The following is a 19,481-nucleotide window of genomic DNA, read 5'->3' as shown; positions in this document are numbered from 1 at the left end:
TCTTGCAACTCAAACTATCAGAGCCAAAAATGTTCATTATGTACTCACTTGATGCAGCAGACGCTTCAGTTTAAGTAACTGAGTTTTTACAGCAGTGCAATCCTGGACCATGTGCCGGAGGGTCATCTCATCCAGTATCACTGTATTTTCAGGTACATCTACAAACATCTTCTGAGCCTGGAAAAAGGGGGTCCCTCCATAGCTTTCAAAATGACCCAAAGGAGATTCTCTATAGGGAGAGCCTCTAGAAGGGCAGGAGAAGTTGGAGGGAAAAGATACACAATACAATTTCAGAAAGAAATAAAGGTAATGAAATTATTGCAGTGATTATTATAAGTCATTTATCATTATCACAAAGCCTTTGACTTTTATTTACCTCGGACACTAATTTGTTTCTACTGAAAGATTTGATCAGATCCAGATAATATTAATACTATTATCTTCTGCACTGTCCCCTTTTGCATATTTTATACATTGTTTTAACAAACCTTATTTCTTAGAAACATGAATAAAAACAAAAGACTCTAGGGAAAGGCCTTGCCTGGAAAAAATTATACATATTTTCTTTTTTCTGCACTGATTATCTACCTTTTAGCTTTTGACTTGAATTGGCCTCTTAAACTTCACATCTTTTTTTAGCCCCATAACTATGCTACCCATGTTAATACCCAGTTTGGACACACTCCTGGACTCTTATTGCTTGAAAAGTCCCAGCAGACAGTTAAGACAAATGAACTGTTATTTCTACATTTGTTTTTACATTGTTGATAAGTTATCTTTTCCAATAAAAATTAAACAAGATTTTATAGAAGTCTTAAACATATACTCCATATTTCCTAATCTCGAACTGCATTAGAAATCTACTCTATCTAGTTGGTTCTTTAGACAAGAACACCGAAAAAGCATTCTCTCCAATATAACGGCTATGTTATATATATCAGGATTAAAGTTAAATTTATGATGCATTAAATCCAAAAAAGGCACAATGCATTAAATTTCAACCATATTGAAAAAGAAATATGGTTTCTACTAATTTTTCTAGCTTTTAACAAATATTCCCAAATCTCTAAATTCTCAAATATTCAGTAAGAGCTTCATTTTCACAAGATTATTTTTCTCTGAAACTACTTCTCTGAAACTATTTCGGGCCCTGATTTTTCTTTTAATCCCCACCAAAAAAAGATTTTTAAAAACTTTTAAATTGTTGATCCATAGGTAAGACCCTAATTTATTCACATATAAAACTGCTTTACTTTTATTGCTTCAAAATATAGTTGAATTATTAAATTTCAAATACCGATCAATTAATTAGTACAAATATACCATCCATGACTAAATAGGTGGACAATCTATACACAGAGTAGTGAGAGATATATAGTAGTAAAAAGTTAACAAAATAGTAAGACAAAAATATAGACTCATCTGGCAAATGAATAGCAGAAATAATAAGAGTTATGTTTTTAGAGGAAAAAAAGTTGACATACTTTGAGAAATTTTCTTGAGTAGGAAGAATTTGGGATGAACTATAAAGTATGAGGTTTGAGTTTGACTGAAAGTTGAAGGCTTTCTAGAAAAAGAAAAAAAAGTAATGGCACAAAATATAAGGCATGTTTTTCAGGTACAAGGAGACTATTAAATATGGTTTAGAGGTCACAAAGAGCCTGAATCCAATTTATTCTTCAATTTTATCCCTCCCTCGGGCTGATTTCTTAATCCATTGCAAATTATCTGAGATTGCCAACATGATACAATCTCTCTCATCTCCAAACCCTTGTCTTCAACCACTCTACTTTTGGCCAGTCTACCCATCCTGAACCCCACTGCACGCTTGATCTTGGGAATAATTCCTCTTCATCTTAAATTAGTTGGCATTTCCTCAGGGAAAGCTTCCTTAATCCCTTAAATCAGGGCTTGCTACTTCCACAGATATGCCTATACAGCCCTATACTGTGCCCTATTATACTAATTATCACAATATATTGTGTTTGTTTGTAAACATGCCAAATTAGAAACTCCATGAGAACACAAACTGTATATTCTTTTCCTCTGTATCAGAGACGGTTGGTTTTGTTTGCTTGTTTGTTTTTGTTACTGTTGTTTTCACTGAATGAGTAAGGAGCATGGATTTTAACCACCATGATGTTGTTGTTTTAAGTTTCCATCTGTGACAGTCTCAACTTCTTTAGTTATGACATTAAAAAGCAATATTTTAATATTATCTGGAAGCAATCACATCAAAAATTCCCAGTTAAAGTTTACTTCTTATTTTACCAAAAAGAGTAAAAGAAACATTAAAGCGTGTTGCAGAAAAGATCCAAAATTAGACTGGCGAGAAACCAAGCAGCACTCAGAGAGTTGGAGAACTCAGGTTTATTATGCCTGTGGTCTCAGAGGAGCTCACACTCGAAAGATCTGGGCCGCCTCCGCCCCGCCCCAGCTCAATTGTAACATTCCTTATATGAACCCTTTTCGGCATAGGCTGATTGGTTAATTTGTCCTCAGACTGTTACAAAGTGGTCGGAGTTACTATGGTTGCAGGTAGTTACACTGCGTTACAAAGGGCGGGAGTTGCTATGGGTTACCAGCAGTTACAAAGTGCTACAAAGCAAGGGAGTTGCTAAGAGGTACAGTTACATTTGTTGCTTAGACAGATCAAACAAAAGGGAAGGTGAGTCTTTAGACAGCCCATGCAGCAAGCGTATTTACAAAAGCAGAACAAAGAGCTGATTAGCCTTTTGAATGAAAATTCCTCTTCAAGAGAAGAGACTGAAGGAGACTGGCCTACAGTCTACAGCATGAGATCAGGTATGGACTAAAGGCTTATATTAGATTGACATAAACAAGAACCACATTCAAGAAACTAATTAATGAATGAAAAACATTTCAAAGGAGGAATTAACAAGTCTTGATCACTAAGTGAATACTAGGACAAAGAATTGTCATCTAGAAAAACTAGTGTTAAAGAGACAGCTCTGGTCTAAGACTTAGGTTTAACTTCTCAATGACAGTAACTAGCTATTGAAAATACTTAACACCTTTGAACTATAGTTTCTTTAACTTTCAATATTCTCCACTGCCTATCAAATAAAGTTCATATGCCTTAGGTTGCACTTCAAATACTTCCACCATGCGATCCAAACTAAACTTACATCTTCTAGTACTGAATATTTCTTCCAAAATTCCTTCCTGATCTCCTCAACTAGATAAGACAAGTATTTTATGTTCCTTAACTTATTTTACAACATAAAGACATTTGTATATGAATCACCTCTAATTAAAATGTAAATTCCTTGAAAACAGGGCTATATCTTATTTATTTTTATATTACCTGCACAGATTATCTGAGTTCAAATCTTAAGTATGTCACTTACTACCTATATGACACACAGGGTAAGTTACTTTATCTATGCTTCATTTTCCTGATCTATAAAATGCAGATAATAAGAGTATTCACCTCATTAGGTTAGTTTGTATAAGGATCGAATGGGGTAATACACATTAAAGTGCTTGGAACAATGCCTGATATATAGTAAATGTTAAATAAAAACCATTTATTACTATATTATTGTTATTATCAATAATTTTCGACTTCTTATACTGAAAGTTTTTTCTAATATAAATGTCAAAAGAATACTATAATGCCATATATCTTCACTTATATTCCCCAACTGGTATATATTGACACAACTGCTTTATACCTGTGTATCTGTTGCTAAACCATCTGACAATAAGTTGACAATAACATAACACCTCACTGGAGAACCATTTGAAGCCTGCTGGAAAAAAAAATGAGTATAAATGAGAAGGCCAAGAGGCAGAAGAAGACAAAGGTGGAACAGAAAGCAAATATATAACAGATGTGATTTTCAAAAAATAAAAGGACATTTATTAAAATAGGAGAAGAAAAAAATAGAAAAATAATGAAGAGTTTGAGATTTCACATTCTGAGATGATACAGTTCACACATAAGAACCTGAACCTTTAAATTATAATGAGGTAAAACCACTTTCCAAGAGTGCAAACACAAATCCAGGGATGAAGACATAAAGGTGAAGAAAAATAAACATGAGAAAAAAGAGTAATTACTAGACACAATACCTCTTATTAAGGTGATATACATCAATTTGTACTTGTATACAAATTTTAACAATTGTGGATTTCTAGTAGAGAAATCTGACAGTGAAAGCAACAGAAATCTGCAAGCTGCTTTGGGGAATACATTGGAAGGGTTAGCGGTGTGTCAGCAAAGGCAGAACCTCTGTGCTTTTGTGGCCTATGTGGCTAATCACAGGTGAGGCAAGTTAGCAAATGTGAAGAACTTAACCAATTCAGGTATGGATGGAGGCAAAAACGAGTTACACAAGCTTGAGAAAGAAATGCCCATAATCATCAATATTAATTTAACATCATTCTGTAAATACAGCCAATAAAATCAGCAAGAAAAAGAAAGGATCAAAATAACAACACAAAAAGAAACCTTTAAGAGATCAGCCCTTTTTCTTTTTTGACCTATTTAAAGTAAATCCACACAAAGTAGCAGCACCTGATATTCAACCCACATGCCTAATAATCACATTGCCACACAATTACTTATTGTAGCTTTAAAGGGATTCCCTAATTATGTGGCTGTATCCATATACTTCTCCACTTCTACCCAAGTTCTTGATTACTAAGATGTGTGATTTTGTGCTCATCTTCAGGTTTATGATTCATAGGTTAGACAGGCAAGTAGAGGACTACATACACACTGCAGGGGTGGGTAGATTGGGGCAGGGGTGTGTATGTAATGTCTCATGTGTGTGTATTATTGTGTATTGTGTGTGTGTAATGTGTGTGTGTAAGAGAAAAAGAGAGAGAGAGTGCGCATGAGAGAGCGAGAGAGCGAGCGAGAGAGAATGAGTTGATTGTCTCCATATATTTCTTGATCTGAGTCTCAATCTGACTTTACAAAACCTTTAGTGTTTCTTTTCTCACCATTAATAGAAATTATATACCAAAAGTTGATATGTGTATTTTTATGTTCATGGTTATATTTTTTTTAATGCCTGATGCAACACAATCTCAATCAAAATCCCAGCAAGATATTTTGTGGATATCAACAAAGTGATTCTAAAGTTTACATGAACAGGCAAAAGACCCCAAATAACCAACGCAGTATTGAAGAAGAGAAGTCAGACTTATTATATAAAGTGACAGTAATCAAGACAGCATGATGTTGACCAAAGAATAGATAGTACAGTGAAACAAAGTAGAGAAATACATTCATACAGTCCTTGACAAAAAAAAAAAAAAAAATTCAAAGGGGGAGGACAGTCTTTTGAAAAATGGTACTGGAAAAAAAAAAAAAAATGACCTTATACACCCCTCACAAAAATTAACTCAATGAAGATCAAGGACCTAAATGTAAAATGCAAAACTACAAGACATCAAGGGAGAAAATCTAGGTGATCTCGGGTTTGGCAGTAAGTTTTTAGATGCAACATAAAAATACAATCCATAAAAGAAAAAAATGACAAGTTGGACTGCATAAAATTAAAAATGTCTGCTTTGTGAAAAACACCATTAGGAATATGAAAAGGCAAAACAGACTGGGAGAAAATATTTGTAAATATATATATATCTGATAAAGGACTAGTACCTAAAATATACAAAGAACTCTTAAAAATCAACAAGAAAACAACCCAATTAAAAAAATGAGTACAAGATCTAAACAGACATCTTACTAATAAGGAAGATGTAGAGATGGTAAATAAGCATATAAAAAAATGCTCAAAATTATATAACATTAGGGAATTGCAAATTAAAGCAAGATATAACTACACACCTATTGGAATGGTTAAAATCCAAAACACAACACATGCTGATGAGAATGCACAGCAACAGCAGCTTTCATTCATTGCTGGAAGAAATGTTAAATGTAGAGCCACTTTGCAAGACACTTTGGCAGTTTCTTACCAATCTAAATTTACTCTTACTACGTGGTCCAGCAATTGTGCGTCTTGATTTTTACCAAAATGAGTTAAAAACCTATGCACAGAAATGTTTAGAGCAGCTGAATTCATAATTGCCAAATTTTGGAAGCAATTATGATATCTTTCATTAGGTGAATGGATAAACAAACTGTAGTGCATCCATACAATGGACTATTATTTAATGATAAAAAGCAGTAAGTTATCAACCCATGAAAAGACATGGAGGAACCTTATATGAATTCACTTAAACTGCTAAGTGAAAAAAGCCAATCTGAAAGGCTATATACTGTTTTCAACTATATGGCATTCTGGAAAATGCAAAATTATAGAGACAACAGAAAAATCAGTGTTTGCCAGGAGTATTGCCAGGGTGGAGGGTGGAAGAGAAGGAAGAGATGAATAGGTGGAGGACATGGGATTTCAAAGACAGTGAAATTATTCTGGATGATACAGTAATAGTAGATGTATGTCAATATGCATTTGTCAAAGCCCAAAGAATGTAGAGTGAATCTCAATGTAAACTATGAATTTTAGTTAATAATAATGTATCAATATTTACTCACCAGGTATAACAACTAATGTAAGATATTAATAATAGGAGAAGCTGTATAAAAGATGGTGAGGGAGTATATGAGAACTCTCTGTACTTTTTGCTCAATATTTTTGTAAACCTAAAACTGCTCTAAAAATTGAAATAAAACAAACCAAAAAACAAAATGACGGAAGGGAAGGAAGTACTTCCAGAATGGCAGAATAACTATCTCCAAAAACTCACTCCTCTGTAAAAGCACTGAGGACGATGGCAAATTTGTCAAAATCAAATTTTTCAGAGCTCTGGAAATCAACCAAATGCTCGCAATAACCAAGGAGCACTTATTTTATAAAACACACACACACAGAGCTAAATCTTGGTGAGAAAACAAGCTCTGTGGTATTTTAATTTTTCTATTGACATGTCTATCTCCTATCTCCCAAGCTCTGTGGAAGCTTTAAAAACAAAAGCCTTCCAAACATGGTAGTAGTGAAATTTAGTAATCACTAGGGGATGGGCTGGGAGGTAAACTGAATTTGAAACTCCCCAAAAAGCACTACTTCCAGACAACTGTTACTATTTGACCTTAACTGGCACCTCCCTAAAAAAGGCACATTCTCAGCAGTTGTTTTATTTGACCTGATTCAGAACTTGTTCTGTGAAAACAGCCTTATCTATAGTACATTTATTGGAAAAAAAAAATCAGTGACAACTGTTTAAAATTCCAGCTGCCTGAGACAGTGATACCAATTGGGACAAACAAGATGACCAAAAAACTTCTAAGAAAAACCTGAGAAATGAGATGTCCACAAGAGGCTTTGAAATGCTCCAACGAATTATTGGGCATAGAGAAGGCCACAAACATATATAGGGCTGTGTGCACACCAAAGAAATATCTGAGAAGGCCTTAATTTCTCACCTTTGGCCAACCTTGAGCCTCTGAGCAAACAGGAAATGAAGGGAAAGGTAGAACTGTAAACTGCTTACCAGGTTGTTAAAGGCATCCCTGAACACATAGAGAGCCCCTTAGCAATGGCTGAAGACTTACTGGTTCAAGGCATTTAACGAAATCGCTAATCATTAGCTCAACAAACTCCAAAATATGATAAACTATAAGAGAGACACACCATAGTTAAACAGTCAAAAGCCAAAGAAAAAGTGAGAATTCTGAATGCAGCAAGAAAAAAGTGCCCTATTATGTGGAAGACATGCTCAATAAGATTAATAGCTGACTTTTCATTACAAAGCCTAGGGGTCAAAATGTTAAAAGGAAGAGTGTCAACCAAAGATTCTATATCCAGCAAAACTATTCTTCAAATTTAAAGAGAAATTAAAACATTCTCAGATAAGCAAAAACTGAGAGTTGTTGCTATCTGACCTTTCCTACAAGATATACTGAAGTTGGAGACTTCAATACCTCCTTTTCATTAATGGATAGAACAACTAGGAAGAAGGTCAGCAAGAAAACAGAAGACTTGAACAACTCTACAATCTAACAAAACCTAACAGACATCTATAGAACATTCATAGAGATTGTTCGTAATCAAAAAACTTGCCACAAAGAAAAGCCCAGGCCCAAATAACTTCAATGGTGAATTCTACAAAACATTCCATGAAGAATTAACAAAATTCCTTCACAAATTCTTCCAAAAATGGAAATGAAAGAAACACCACTGAATCTATGTGATTATAATACTAAAATCACACAAAAAACATCTCGAGGAAACTACAGACCAATATTTGTTATATATACAGAAAAATCCCCAACAAAATACTAACAAATTGAATCTAGCAACATATAAAAGAATTATATACCATGACCAAGTAGGATTTATCAGAGAAATGCAAGGTTGGTATCAGCCAATGTCATACATGACATAAAGAGAAGGAAAAACAATATCTCAATAGACTTGACAAAATCCAACACCCTCTCATAATAAAAACATTCAACAAAATATGAATAGAAGAAACTTGTCTCAACCTGATAAAGAGTATCTATGAAAAACCCACAGCTAACATCATATTTAACAGCGAAAGATTGAAAGCTCTTCTAATATCAGAGACAAGACATAGATGGTGGCCCTCACCACTCCTATTCAACACTGTCCTGGAGATTCTAGCCATAGTAACTATGCGGGAGAGAAAAAAGAAAAGTATTCAGATGAGAAAGAAGAGAGTAAAACTATTTCTATTCTTAAATGACATGATCTTGTATATAGAAGTGTAAGGAACTAAGGAGCCAGAGAGTTATATGAACCATGCACAAGAACTTTAGAGGCACTCATTTTGTAGCAAAGCTTACAATGAAGAAGGAAAGTGAGCCAAGGGCTAAGATTTTGTTAGTTAGGGGTAGGAAACAGTAAGGAGAAACGGATACAGCCAAATGCCCAAAGTCTCAAAGGTAAGAGACTAAAGAATATTTCATTTAGAAGTGACAATGATAAGTAAAGATAAGACCCCACCTCTAAACAGTTAAGTACTAGAATAACAAAAAAATAAGAATCTTTCATTTAAGAATGCTTCTGGGGAATTAGTACATTTAGGAGAGTTAGATTTCAGTTAAAATCAGGAAAATGTAAGAAAATAAGTCAATGTGTGAGTTTGTTAGGATGTGAGAGAATTCCATATAGCATAATGGAAGGTATAGGGGAAAAAGGAGATCTGGGGAAAAAAGAGGAGTGAAAGGTTAGGCCAGGTGAAAAGAGAGCACAGCATGCTCTCTTTATTTATTTATGATAAAATTACAGATGGTCTCCAACTTAGGATGGTTCTACTTAGAATTTTTCATTTTGTTGATGGTGCAAAAGCGCTATGTATTCATTAGAAACCATACTCCAAATTTTGAATTTTGATCTCTCCTGGGCTAGCAGTATATGGTACAATACTCTCTCATGATGCTGGTAACAGCAGTTAAGCTGCAGCTACAGTTGGCCAGGTGATCATGAGGATAAACAACCAATACTCTATAGTGTATTCATCGTGTTAGATTTTGCCCAACTGTAGACTAATGTAAGTGTTCTGAGCATGCTGATGTTCAATAGGTTAGGTGTATTAAATGCATTTTCAACTTACAATATTTTCAATTTATGATGAGTTTACCAGGATATAACCTCATTGTAAATTCAAGAATATCTGTATAAAGTAGATCACTGGTTCTGAACCACCAGTCCCCTGAGTTATGGATAAGATATAATCCTATAATTAGCTATGACAATGATGGGAACTGAAGGACAGACAGGAAAGGGAACCAACACTCAAGAAGTCATAGAATGGGAAGAGGGACTTTTACACATGTAATATTAAAAAGGCCCTGGGGTTAGTGCATCCAAACCGTTTAAAATCACGGCAGAGAGAAAATGATAATTTTAAGGTATGCTGGAGTAAGGTTTGTCTTGCATGAGATTTCTCTCTCTACCGTCCATCCTCGTAATTGGCTCTTGGGGATCTAGAGTCTCAGCTCCCACAGAGCCACACCAAAGCCTGAGGAGATCAATAAACTGGTTAACCGAAATCTATTCATAAAAATAATGGTATGCGCCTCAGCTCACTTGTTGGGAAGTTCTGTGCTGAATGAGTCAGATTAGAAACCCCTAAGAATGCTGTACATTTCTCTCATTGAGAATTAGCAATGTGGATTATCCCTCATAATAATATATTGTGTAGGAGAGATCTGTGATCATATGTTTTGGGAAATGGTTACATATTCTATCTTTTACCACCTTTTACAAAATCATAATACTATATTAATATATAAAAGGCACTATGGAGTCCACTATTTAAAAAACCTCATTTAACTTTAACTTGTTCATTCTTACACTCATGTGATCTAAGAATCTCTCTTTTCTATACTTACTGACTTCCAGTAATATAGTTTTTGGAAAATGTTGCTTAACTTTTCTGATAGATAACTAATCAGCCTCAACTTGATCATTTCCAGGGACAGAGATTACTACCTCTAGGTAATTCATTCATTTTGAAGAGTCCGATTAATAATCATACTTTAAGCTAAATTTGCCACTCTTTATCTTAAAATGCATAGTTTTGCTATCTAGAGTTAGAAATAACATCTAAACAGAAACCAGTCGCTGCATGCTCCTAGAATCCTATATACATTACTTTATTGAGGCAACAGTCATTGCAGTGCACTAATACTACACTGTAACTATCTACATACCTATCTCTCCCCACAGACTCAGCATCCTGCCAGCAGGAAGATCTACTATTCATCTTTGTATGGGATGGAGGAGGCACATGAATATTCTACCTAACCAATATTGCAGTGATTCCAGCTGAGCTCACACACTGCATAATTATTTTTATTGTCCTCAAAACAATGCTCCAAGAAGCTATTATCAATGCATAGCTTTCATCTCTCACGTGATAACCAAATACATCCCAGCATGAGAATTGAGCACAGAGTTCAACATATGGGTTCTCAATTTCTATCTGTGAAATGAATGAATAAATCTTATCTGAAGTATAAGCAATGGTTCACATTTTAGTTAGACTTCTGAATTTTCATAAGTTGGCCTTAAGTTTACCTTCTTATAAGCCAACTACTAAAGATGAGGGAAGACTATATTTACACTAGATTCTTGTCTGGTAATACCTACTCTCTGATGCCCATTCCTTATCAAAAGCCCAGATGTAAGAAACAGAAAAGCCGAAACAATGCGTGGAAGGATATGTACCGCATTCATTCTTTCAGATCTTCTAAATTTTATCCCTGCATCAAATTATACCAACAGAAGAATCTTTAGTTGCACATCATTTCATGAACCACTGCAGAACCACCTTTTCTCACTTGGGAGTTCTCTGTAGCTTGCATTGAAGAATGTAAGTAAGAAATAGACTTAAGGAATTTATCATTATTTCTACTTTGGGAAGCTAAGACCTGTCCGCTGTATCACAAAGTATTTTCCTTATAAAACTACATACAAAGCAATCTATTTTAGGGTTCTGTCTCATAAAAGCCAATCAATTCAGGAGAAACATGCCTTTTATGTACACTGCAATTCTTACAATGGATCAAGTTTTGTTCTTTGCTTTGGCTGCAGGGAATCATAGAGCCAATTTTTTTTCTTACTTCAAGAACTCTAACAATTACCATTTTTTTCTTACTTCAAGAACTCTAACAATTACCATTGGGTGCCTATGTAATTTAGATACTGCTCCAGGCACTTTACTTTTATCCCTGATCTTTTGACCAGTGAGAGAAAGGCATTATAAACTATTCTACAGATGGTAAACTGAAGTAGAGAGGGGTTAAAGAAATTATCGAAGCTCACAAACCTAATTTATGCCAGGCCAGGGTTTGATCCCAGGCTTGATCCCAGGCTTGAATGACTACAGAGCCACATTAAACTTAAGGTCTGATCAAATTAAAGACTATGCTACACTTCAAAAAGGAAAAGAATTATACCACTGTACAGTATCTTCTTTTGTTTCTAACAGTACTTGAAGAATTTTAAAACCTGAATTTATTATATAAGCAAAAAGAGACAAATCACTTGACACCAATTTTAAACATTTAAAAAAATATTAAACTTTAACAAAGTCAACATTTAATCATTCTCAAGTGAGAACTAGAAATCACACCAAAACTTAAAGTCCAAATAGCAGACATAAATATAACACTCATTTTTATGATAAAGTTAATGAAAAAAGATTTAGGTCAAAAAAAAAAATTACACATATTATTCCAGTTAGTAGTACATATAACTTTAAATGTTTTTTGGTGCCCCAAAAACCAGACCAAAAGAAAAATTTTTTTTGAGAAGACAAGGGGGGAACATTATGACTCAAAATTAATCATAAGGCAGAAAATTAGACCCACCTGCTCAAGTCACTTTTTCCAAGGTGGTGATAATGGTCAGGAAGGCTAAGGTGGTAATGTTCTTGTCCACTCCACCTCTGGGGTGGCCTTTTCCAAAATCCTTCCTGAGACTGCCGAACATTTCTGTCTGATCGATCAAAGCGGTTCATATTGTCACACTCCACTAAACAAATTCAAAAGTAAAACACTATAAACATGTACGCACTCTATAAAAGTTAACTACTTATAGCCTGATAATTAAATGCTGCTGAAAATATAAAAGTAATATTCTAAAAAGATAAGTCATTTGTATTATCTAATCACAAAACCAAGATTTCCATAAGAAAAATAACCAGTTCTTTTAGTAAAAACTGAAGTTTATGTTATTAGAACTGAAGTAACTTTTCATATTAAAGTCACTTAAAGTTCCACTATTTTAAAACAAGCAAATTATATTTGAAATCAACATTATACATTTTAAACACCAGTAATCAGTTTTAAGTGGTTTTCATCATTATTACTAGTTGGTTCTGAATTCAGAATAAAAATGATAAAAGATTTTAAGTCTAGTAGAGAATTCATTCCTAGAAATGAATGTCACAATTAATTTTCTCTGATTTCAAGAAGCACAAATTAACTTTTTATCTTGAACGAATCATATTTTTTAAATTAAGCTCACAGTTTTAGAAAGTAAGCCACTTCGATCTGCCTGCAGCAGAGCTTGTTCAAAAAGTCTAAAATGCCACTGAAAACAAAGCCAGTACTTTGCAGCAACAAATAGTACACTCCCTGAAATCTAAATGCCACAAAAACACGAAAAGAATCTCTTTGAAACACCCCAAGCTTCTCCTTCACTTACCCAAACACTTTTTCCTCACATATCTGAGCACTCACTAAGAGAGTTACTTTGTACAAGGGAGACATTGTGTCGCCTGCTGCCTACACAGACATAGTTGCACACAAGGCACTGACAAACAGGCCTTCCTTCCTGCTCGAGTCCCAGCCCTCCCTGTGGGAAGCAAGCCCAGTTTACCCTGTGACTCCATCTTCGCTCAGTGCTTACATAGCTACTGAGTTAGGACTGTTACTAAAAATACAACTCAACACTAACCCAGGCCAGGAAAAGGAAAGGTTTCTCTAGTCTGAGAATTATTACATGAGAAAGTTCGAACACAGTATATTCAGAATTCCCTGTGATAAAAAAAAAACCTTTAGAAATCAATGTAATCTCCAATTTAAAAAAAAAAAGCTCATTATTTAAATGATTGTTTTCACTTAACCTAAAATGTGAATTTGAAATATGAAGTGTTTCATATTATAGTATACCAGATAAAAAACAAACTTCCCCATTCCAAAGAAAAGATAATGTAGTTAAAATATAGATGCTCATATACACTGAACTCACTGTAAGATAATGTAGTTAAAATATAGATTCTCATATACACTGAACTCACTGTAAGATATTTCTTCTAAATGCATAATAATTTAAACAGGTTTTAAAAGACGCTGAAATTTTGTTTAAATTCATTAGAGGAATCAATTTTGGAGAAACACTGTACATTTTACAGTGTTTTTAAAAAAACATTTTAATGAAAAAAATTTTTAAGCCTTACCATTTGAAATTATTTTAAAGAATTTTTTGTCATCTTATTGAGATAAATTAAGATCTATTTTTTAGAGTTCAATTATAGAAAACCTGGCTGTTAGAGAGAGGCATGGTAACCATTATACCCCCCCAAAAAAATCATGAGTAGAAAATGAGACTGCAAAAGAAAATAAATTAAAAAATAATCCTAAAAAGGCCTGAAAGTGATTTTAGTTCACATTTGTATTATACTCATAGATTTTGTTAAGTTCCTTAAGTATTTCTACATGGCATTAAAATGTTACTTTAGCATGAACAACTCTATATAGCTGAGAGATAATCTATATCCACTTTTAAATGTTCCGAATATTTTTTTCTTAATTCAGGCTGATAAATACTACTCACTCCCCAAACAAGAAATTCTGTCATAATAAGAACTTGGTATGTAATTAAGATAACACAGTGCACACAGAGTAACAAGAAGCAAACAAAGCAGGCAAACAGGCCAGGAGATGGAGTTAAATACTGAAGGAAATTACAATGTAGAAATTAATGTGCTGCTTTTGTGTTTGCTAAAGGTTGCTGGTACTACACACAGCCTTCAAGTTAAAGAACCTTTACTGAAATATAAACTCGAACATGAGCAAAATAGCAAATAAGCACCAGAAACAAACATTTGTCATGACCATAAAATACTGGTAGAAACTGATACAGAGAAAGCTTTCTCAGAGATATGACTGCTCCAAAAGATTCTGTAGGAAAGGTCTTGCTTATACTCCTACCTCAGGGTTCTATCAAACATGTGTTTATATATTTTAAAATGTTACTAAGAAGATAATGTGAAGTAACATTAATGGTGGTTTCTTAGAAAAGGTTAAAGGTTCTCTGACAGAATTTTAAAAATATAGAAAAGAAAATGAAAAGGAAATAAAATTACAAGATGGAGATAAAATCAGTTTCCAGAGTCAATGAAGGAACAGGACAAATACAACTTAAGAAAGGAAATAAATCCCTCTGAATATGTAATACTCAGATGAGGCATACCTAAAAGCATCCTAGTCTGAAAGAGTTTTAACCAAAATGCTGATCAAAACTATCTACACATCAGATTTGGTCCTATGAGTTTAGGACTAGAGAATAAAGGCCTGAAAAAGGTTGCCAGCTCAAAACATAAAAGGTAGGAGATTTTAGTATGCTTTTTTTTTTTTTACTATGAGTAAGAGACAAAAAGATAATACCAGGGCTTTCACCGTCTGGAGAGAGAAAGTGGATCTAATATAGCTGACCAAAAGGCAAGGGATATGGGGATGCCTATTTCTAACATTCAACATATCCATTTCTTCTGATTTGATAAAGGAACAAAATATGACACCGAAAGTTACCTAGATGATTTCTCTGGTACCTTGTCCTAAGAAGGCAATGGATGACACAGGAAACTAACAATTGGTTATGAAGATAATAGGAAGAAATTACACATCACGAATCCTGGAAAAACATGTGTTTTGCTGGAGATTTTACAATCTAGTCAGGAAAGCTTTTAATTGAAATTGTCTTGAAAGAAGAAAAGCTTGTGTTAAAAAAACAAAACAAAAAACACGAACTTATTATTACTAAACATAATAGTACCAAAAAATATAAATAAATTTCCAGAAGAAAATACAGTAAAGCGGTCAAAGACAACATTACTAACTTCACAGGACTATACTGCAATATAAAGTTTAGCAAAACTGTGGCCTTTGGAAAAATACCATGAAATAAGTATAATTTAATAGTCACCATAACTTGGTGGGGTCAAATTCAGGAAGTAAACAGACATCTTTTCAACACAGAAAAGTTTAAAACCAGAGTGAGTAGAGGAAACAGCACATGTAAGGTATACATTACAGAAATTTCATAAATATGAGTATTATACTACAAATGTGCCAAATGCTAAAATTTAATCTATATACGAGAGATCGTTAGAAATTCTTGAGCAAGAGAATAAAGCAATACAACTGTGCTTTAGATAGAACAAAACTGTTTATTTAGGAGACACTAGAACAAAACCAGAACAAATCTCAAATACCCAATGGTCCAACAAAATAAATACAGATTCCAAAATTGTTTCCTTAAGAGATTCCCTGACTAAGGTAAAAGAAAAATATAAAAGAATTAAAACAATTTATCTTTTACATCCCCTTCAAACTGCAATTCAAACCTAAAGTCCTTTCTCCTCTTCTCTCATTCTATGCTCCTCTATCTCTCCACCCAATCTCTCCCTTTGACTTTTCCCCTAACGAAGCTGGCCAGAAACCTCAAAAAGCTCAGTATCTCTTAAAGGAAAACCTCCTTCAAAGGAGAGAAAATCCCTAAAGGTTGATTAGGGTTTTCTGACCTATTTCAGGGAACAAGGGTGAAAGGGGGAGGAAGTCGCAGTGACTTTCCTGCTTCTGCCATTTTCTTAAATTCTTTCAGCTTACAATATTCAATTTAGGGTAGTGTATCCTAAACTCAATTGCACAGAAAACCAGGAGAGGTTAGAAAAGGCCTCTCAGAGGCTGCCAGCAAAGTCTTTTGTGTGAACATAGATTTGGCTCTTATTCAGGTCTGTAAGTAAAGAAAAGATAAATCCACTGCAGACTTCGAGGATAGACTAATGCTATTAGATAACATTCAGGAATAGATTCTGAAAGAGAAATAACCTTATCTTTCTACTCACTTTTGGTGAAAGATTTTAAGGCAGAAATACTATAAACAGCTTCATTGCCAGACTTATATAGGACTTGGAGAGAACCTTAGAAAAAGGCAGAATAAGACTCAGAATAAAATGATGTCCTTCATATATAACAACTAGATGACTCCACCACAATCAAACACTGGAGGAAGGAGTCTCTTAACTTATTTATAGATACTATAAATAGCAGAGCATTTGAAAAATAAGTGTTTTATATTGCATTAAGAAATAAAAGAGAAAAGATAAAGTAGGTGATTAATCAAAGTGTTCTGAGTGGGGAATCAAGCACCCAATTTCTGGTTAACCCTTAAAACTCAAAAGATAAATTTCTCTAAATATTAAGGACAACCTTGCAAGTGAATTATTGATACAGATACTACAATATCAACCTTGAACCCTACTACTATTACATAACCTCCCTCTTACTGTCACTAAACTACTCAGGTGTGGATATCTCCAATATTCTAGCCCTAACTGTCCAAGAAACATTTGACCAACAAACATTATTTCCTCCTCTGTACTACCACGTATGCTGGCTTAATAGGTAATGATTTACCAAACAAATGCAATTTCCAGAATAAATATTCTCCTCAGGGCCTCTTCCTCAAAATCATAGAAGAGTCCCCTATTCATAAGGAAGTCATAGCAAACTTGTGTCCAAACTGAAGATCTGAATGAGGTGCCAGTCTTCTTGTTGGCAAAAATTCTAATGATAATAGCAGAATTAGTGGGCTAAACCCATCAAGGTTCAGAGTGAGCCATCTAAAAACTCTATCCAAATTTGCATAACAGCCTCAAAAACCAGAATCTAAAGGGAACTAAAACCAGTAGTCGAAAGTATATCAGAAGATTCCTTAAACCTTGTACCAGTCTTTGTAACATTCCCACCCTCTCCATCAAAAACCTCAGTGGGTGGGTATAGTATCACTCAAGACCTCAGAGCTCTAAAAAGACTATAAGTTATTCCCTACTTCCCAGCAGTACCAAACCTAAATATTAGTTTATCTTTGGTGCTCTGAAGGTAACATATTTTAGAAGCATGCTCTGCTTTCCTCGGTGTCCATTAGCTCAAAATAGTCAATAGTTGTTTGCCTTCTACAAAAATCTGTAATATATGTGGGATGTACCTCAAGAATTCCCTCAACTTTTCACAAGTCCCCAACCAAGACCTCAAAGACTTTAAATTTCCCTTTGATTCTACTTTTATCTAATATGTGGATAACTTTTTATTATATTCTAAAGATGAAGCAGGCTCTAAGACTGACTCTATTTCTGTACTTCCTATTTTAGCTCAGAAAGGGTATAAGGTTTCCAAAGAGAAGTGGTTTTAAATTTGTCAAAGTAAAATGCATTATTTAGGATGTGATTTATTCCAAGGAGGTAAATCCCTCATTCCTTACTAGCAGCCCTTAAAACTTCACATTAAGACTCCTGGATCATGAAGTCTCATTATTTTTTCTCCTATAATTTTCAATGCTTTATGATTTTCCTTTGTGTTCTACAATATTTTTCTACTTGATCTTCTGGGCCACTAATTAAGATTTCAATACCAACCATGCTTTCTGTCATCTACTGAACTGTTCTGTGGGGAAATCTTTAATAGCTCCAGAAAGCACTGTGCTGCAATTGACTCTCCCTAAGTGTTCTCATTATTATTCCTTGGGCCATTCTAATTCTGGGAGTTCTGTTGTTTTCTCTGTTCTTTCTCAGTGATTTTTCTTTCTCAGTTGACTGGAACTCAACTCTGGTTGCTGGAGTACCCCAAGTGACAGCAGAACTACAAGAAGGTGCAACAGTCTCTCCTCCAGTGGTAAAGCAGATATTGTTCTCAGCTCTTCACTTTCTGCTTCAATAGAATTATATATCCAATGTCCTTTGCTGCTGAGCTTTTCTCTGTGAAAAAAGTGTACCTCTCAGTTCTAATTCAGGTGTAGAATTAACAGTGTGCTGGTTCTAAGTGAAGACTTTATGAGATATATGCATATTTCTGCTCACCCTGTTGTCCTTCTGCCATCTGCAATGACAGCAACCTGCTTCAAGTAGTCCTAGTCTCAAAATGAAGAAAAAAGTAGACATGAACTCAATTCTATAGCCTAAGCTGACCTAGCTAATCCACAGTTCCATGAATGAGAAAAACAAACCTCGATTTTAAAAGGCACTGAGATTTTGAGATTGTTACAGAGCATCCTGGTAGTACACAAAAAGAAAAGAAAAAGCCTTATAGATACAACAAATGTGAGAAGCAACTGGCACCTAGTACCTCAATGATACATTAAAAACAAACACAAAACCCTCTTTGAAATATTCTTGCATTTTTCTAGCATCATGTGTAAAAAAGACTTCACCACCCTTTTTAGTTCATCCCTGGTCCCTGGGAGGCTGAGAAACCAAACAAACATTGACTAACAGGGAATTCAGAGATCTCTGGAACCATACCTCTTCCCAAGAAGAGCCCTATTTTAACCCTTGTCCCAGGGGCTTTCTTAGGCTGGTCTCTGGTCCTTGACCAGTCCTTAAGATAGAAAATCCTACAAATGCTTTTCAGTGGGGACAAGAGCAACCAGGCCTCTCTTGCATAAGGATTATCTAAAGCTCCAGTCCAGCAGTTACTGGGATCTACAGAAGATGACAGACTGAATTTAGGAGTAAAAAGGATAAAATGATTCATTCAGAAGGTCACCATTTTCCCAGAACTTATCTTCTTAAAATATTTATCAACTAAATGAGTTTTACTGGTTTCACAAGTCAAATGATATTTGTTTTTCTACATGTATTTCTTCTTAGAATCAAAATGAGACAAAGGGAGAAAAAATTACATATACATATAGGAAAAGAGGCCAAATCCTGTCTACCACTCACTTTGT

General features: G+C 34.5%; 1 protein-coding gene across 16 annotated transcripts in view; it reads right to left on the bottom strand.

The window, feature by feature from the left end:
- The window catches only part of CCSER2 (coiled-coil serine rich protein 2), a 169,624-nt gene that overhangs the window by 71,920 nt on the left and 78,223 nt on the right, over positions 1-19,481 (bottom strand). For 13 of the 16 annotated variants that reach the window (XR_005654806.1, XR_005654805.1, XM_039872272.1 and 10 more), the window contains 2 exons: positions 12,341-12,503; positions 49-244 (listed from right to left, as the gene is read on the bottom strand). Coding sequence is in view for 14 of the 16 variants with exons in the window: in XM_039872272.1 (XP_039728206.1) it covers positions 49-244; positions 12,341-12,503 (359 nt within the window). In the remaining 2 variants the exon portion in view is untranslated. Of the gene's footprint in view, positions 1-48; positions 245-12,340; positions 12,504-13,178; positions 13,337-19,481 lie in introns of those variants that run through there. The other 3 variants (XM_039872285.1, XM_039872284.1, XM_039872279.1) reach the window with 3 other exon arrangements.

This window comes from Pteropus medius, unplaced genomic scaffold (genome assembly GCF_902729225.1).
Source record: "Pteropus medius unplaced genomic scaffold, Ma_sr-lr_union100, whole genome shotgun sequence".
NCBI classification, from domain to species: Eukaryota; Metazoa; Chordata; class Mammalia; order Chiroptera; family Pteropodidae; genus Pteropus; species Pteropus medius.
The sequence above is the reverse complement of the archived record's forward strand: the minus strand, read 5'-3'. Positions and strand labels throughout refer to the sequence as shown.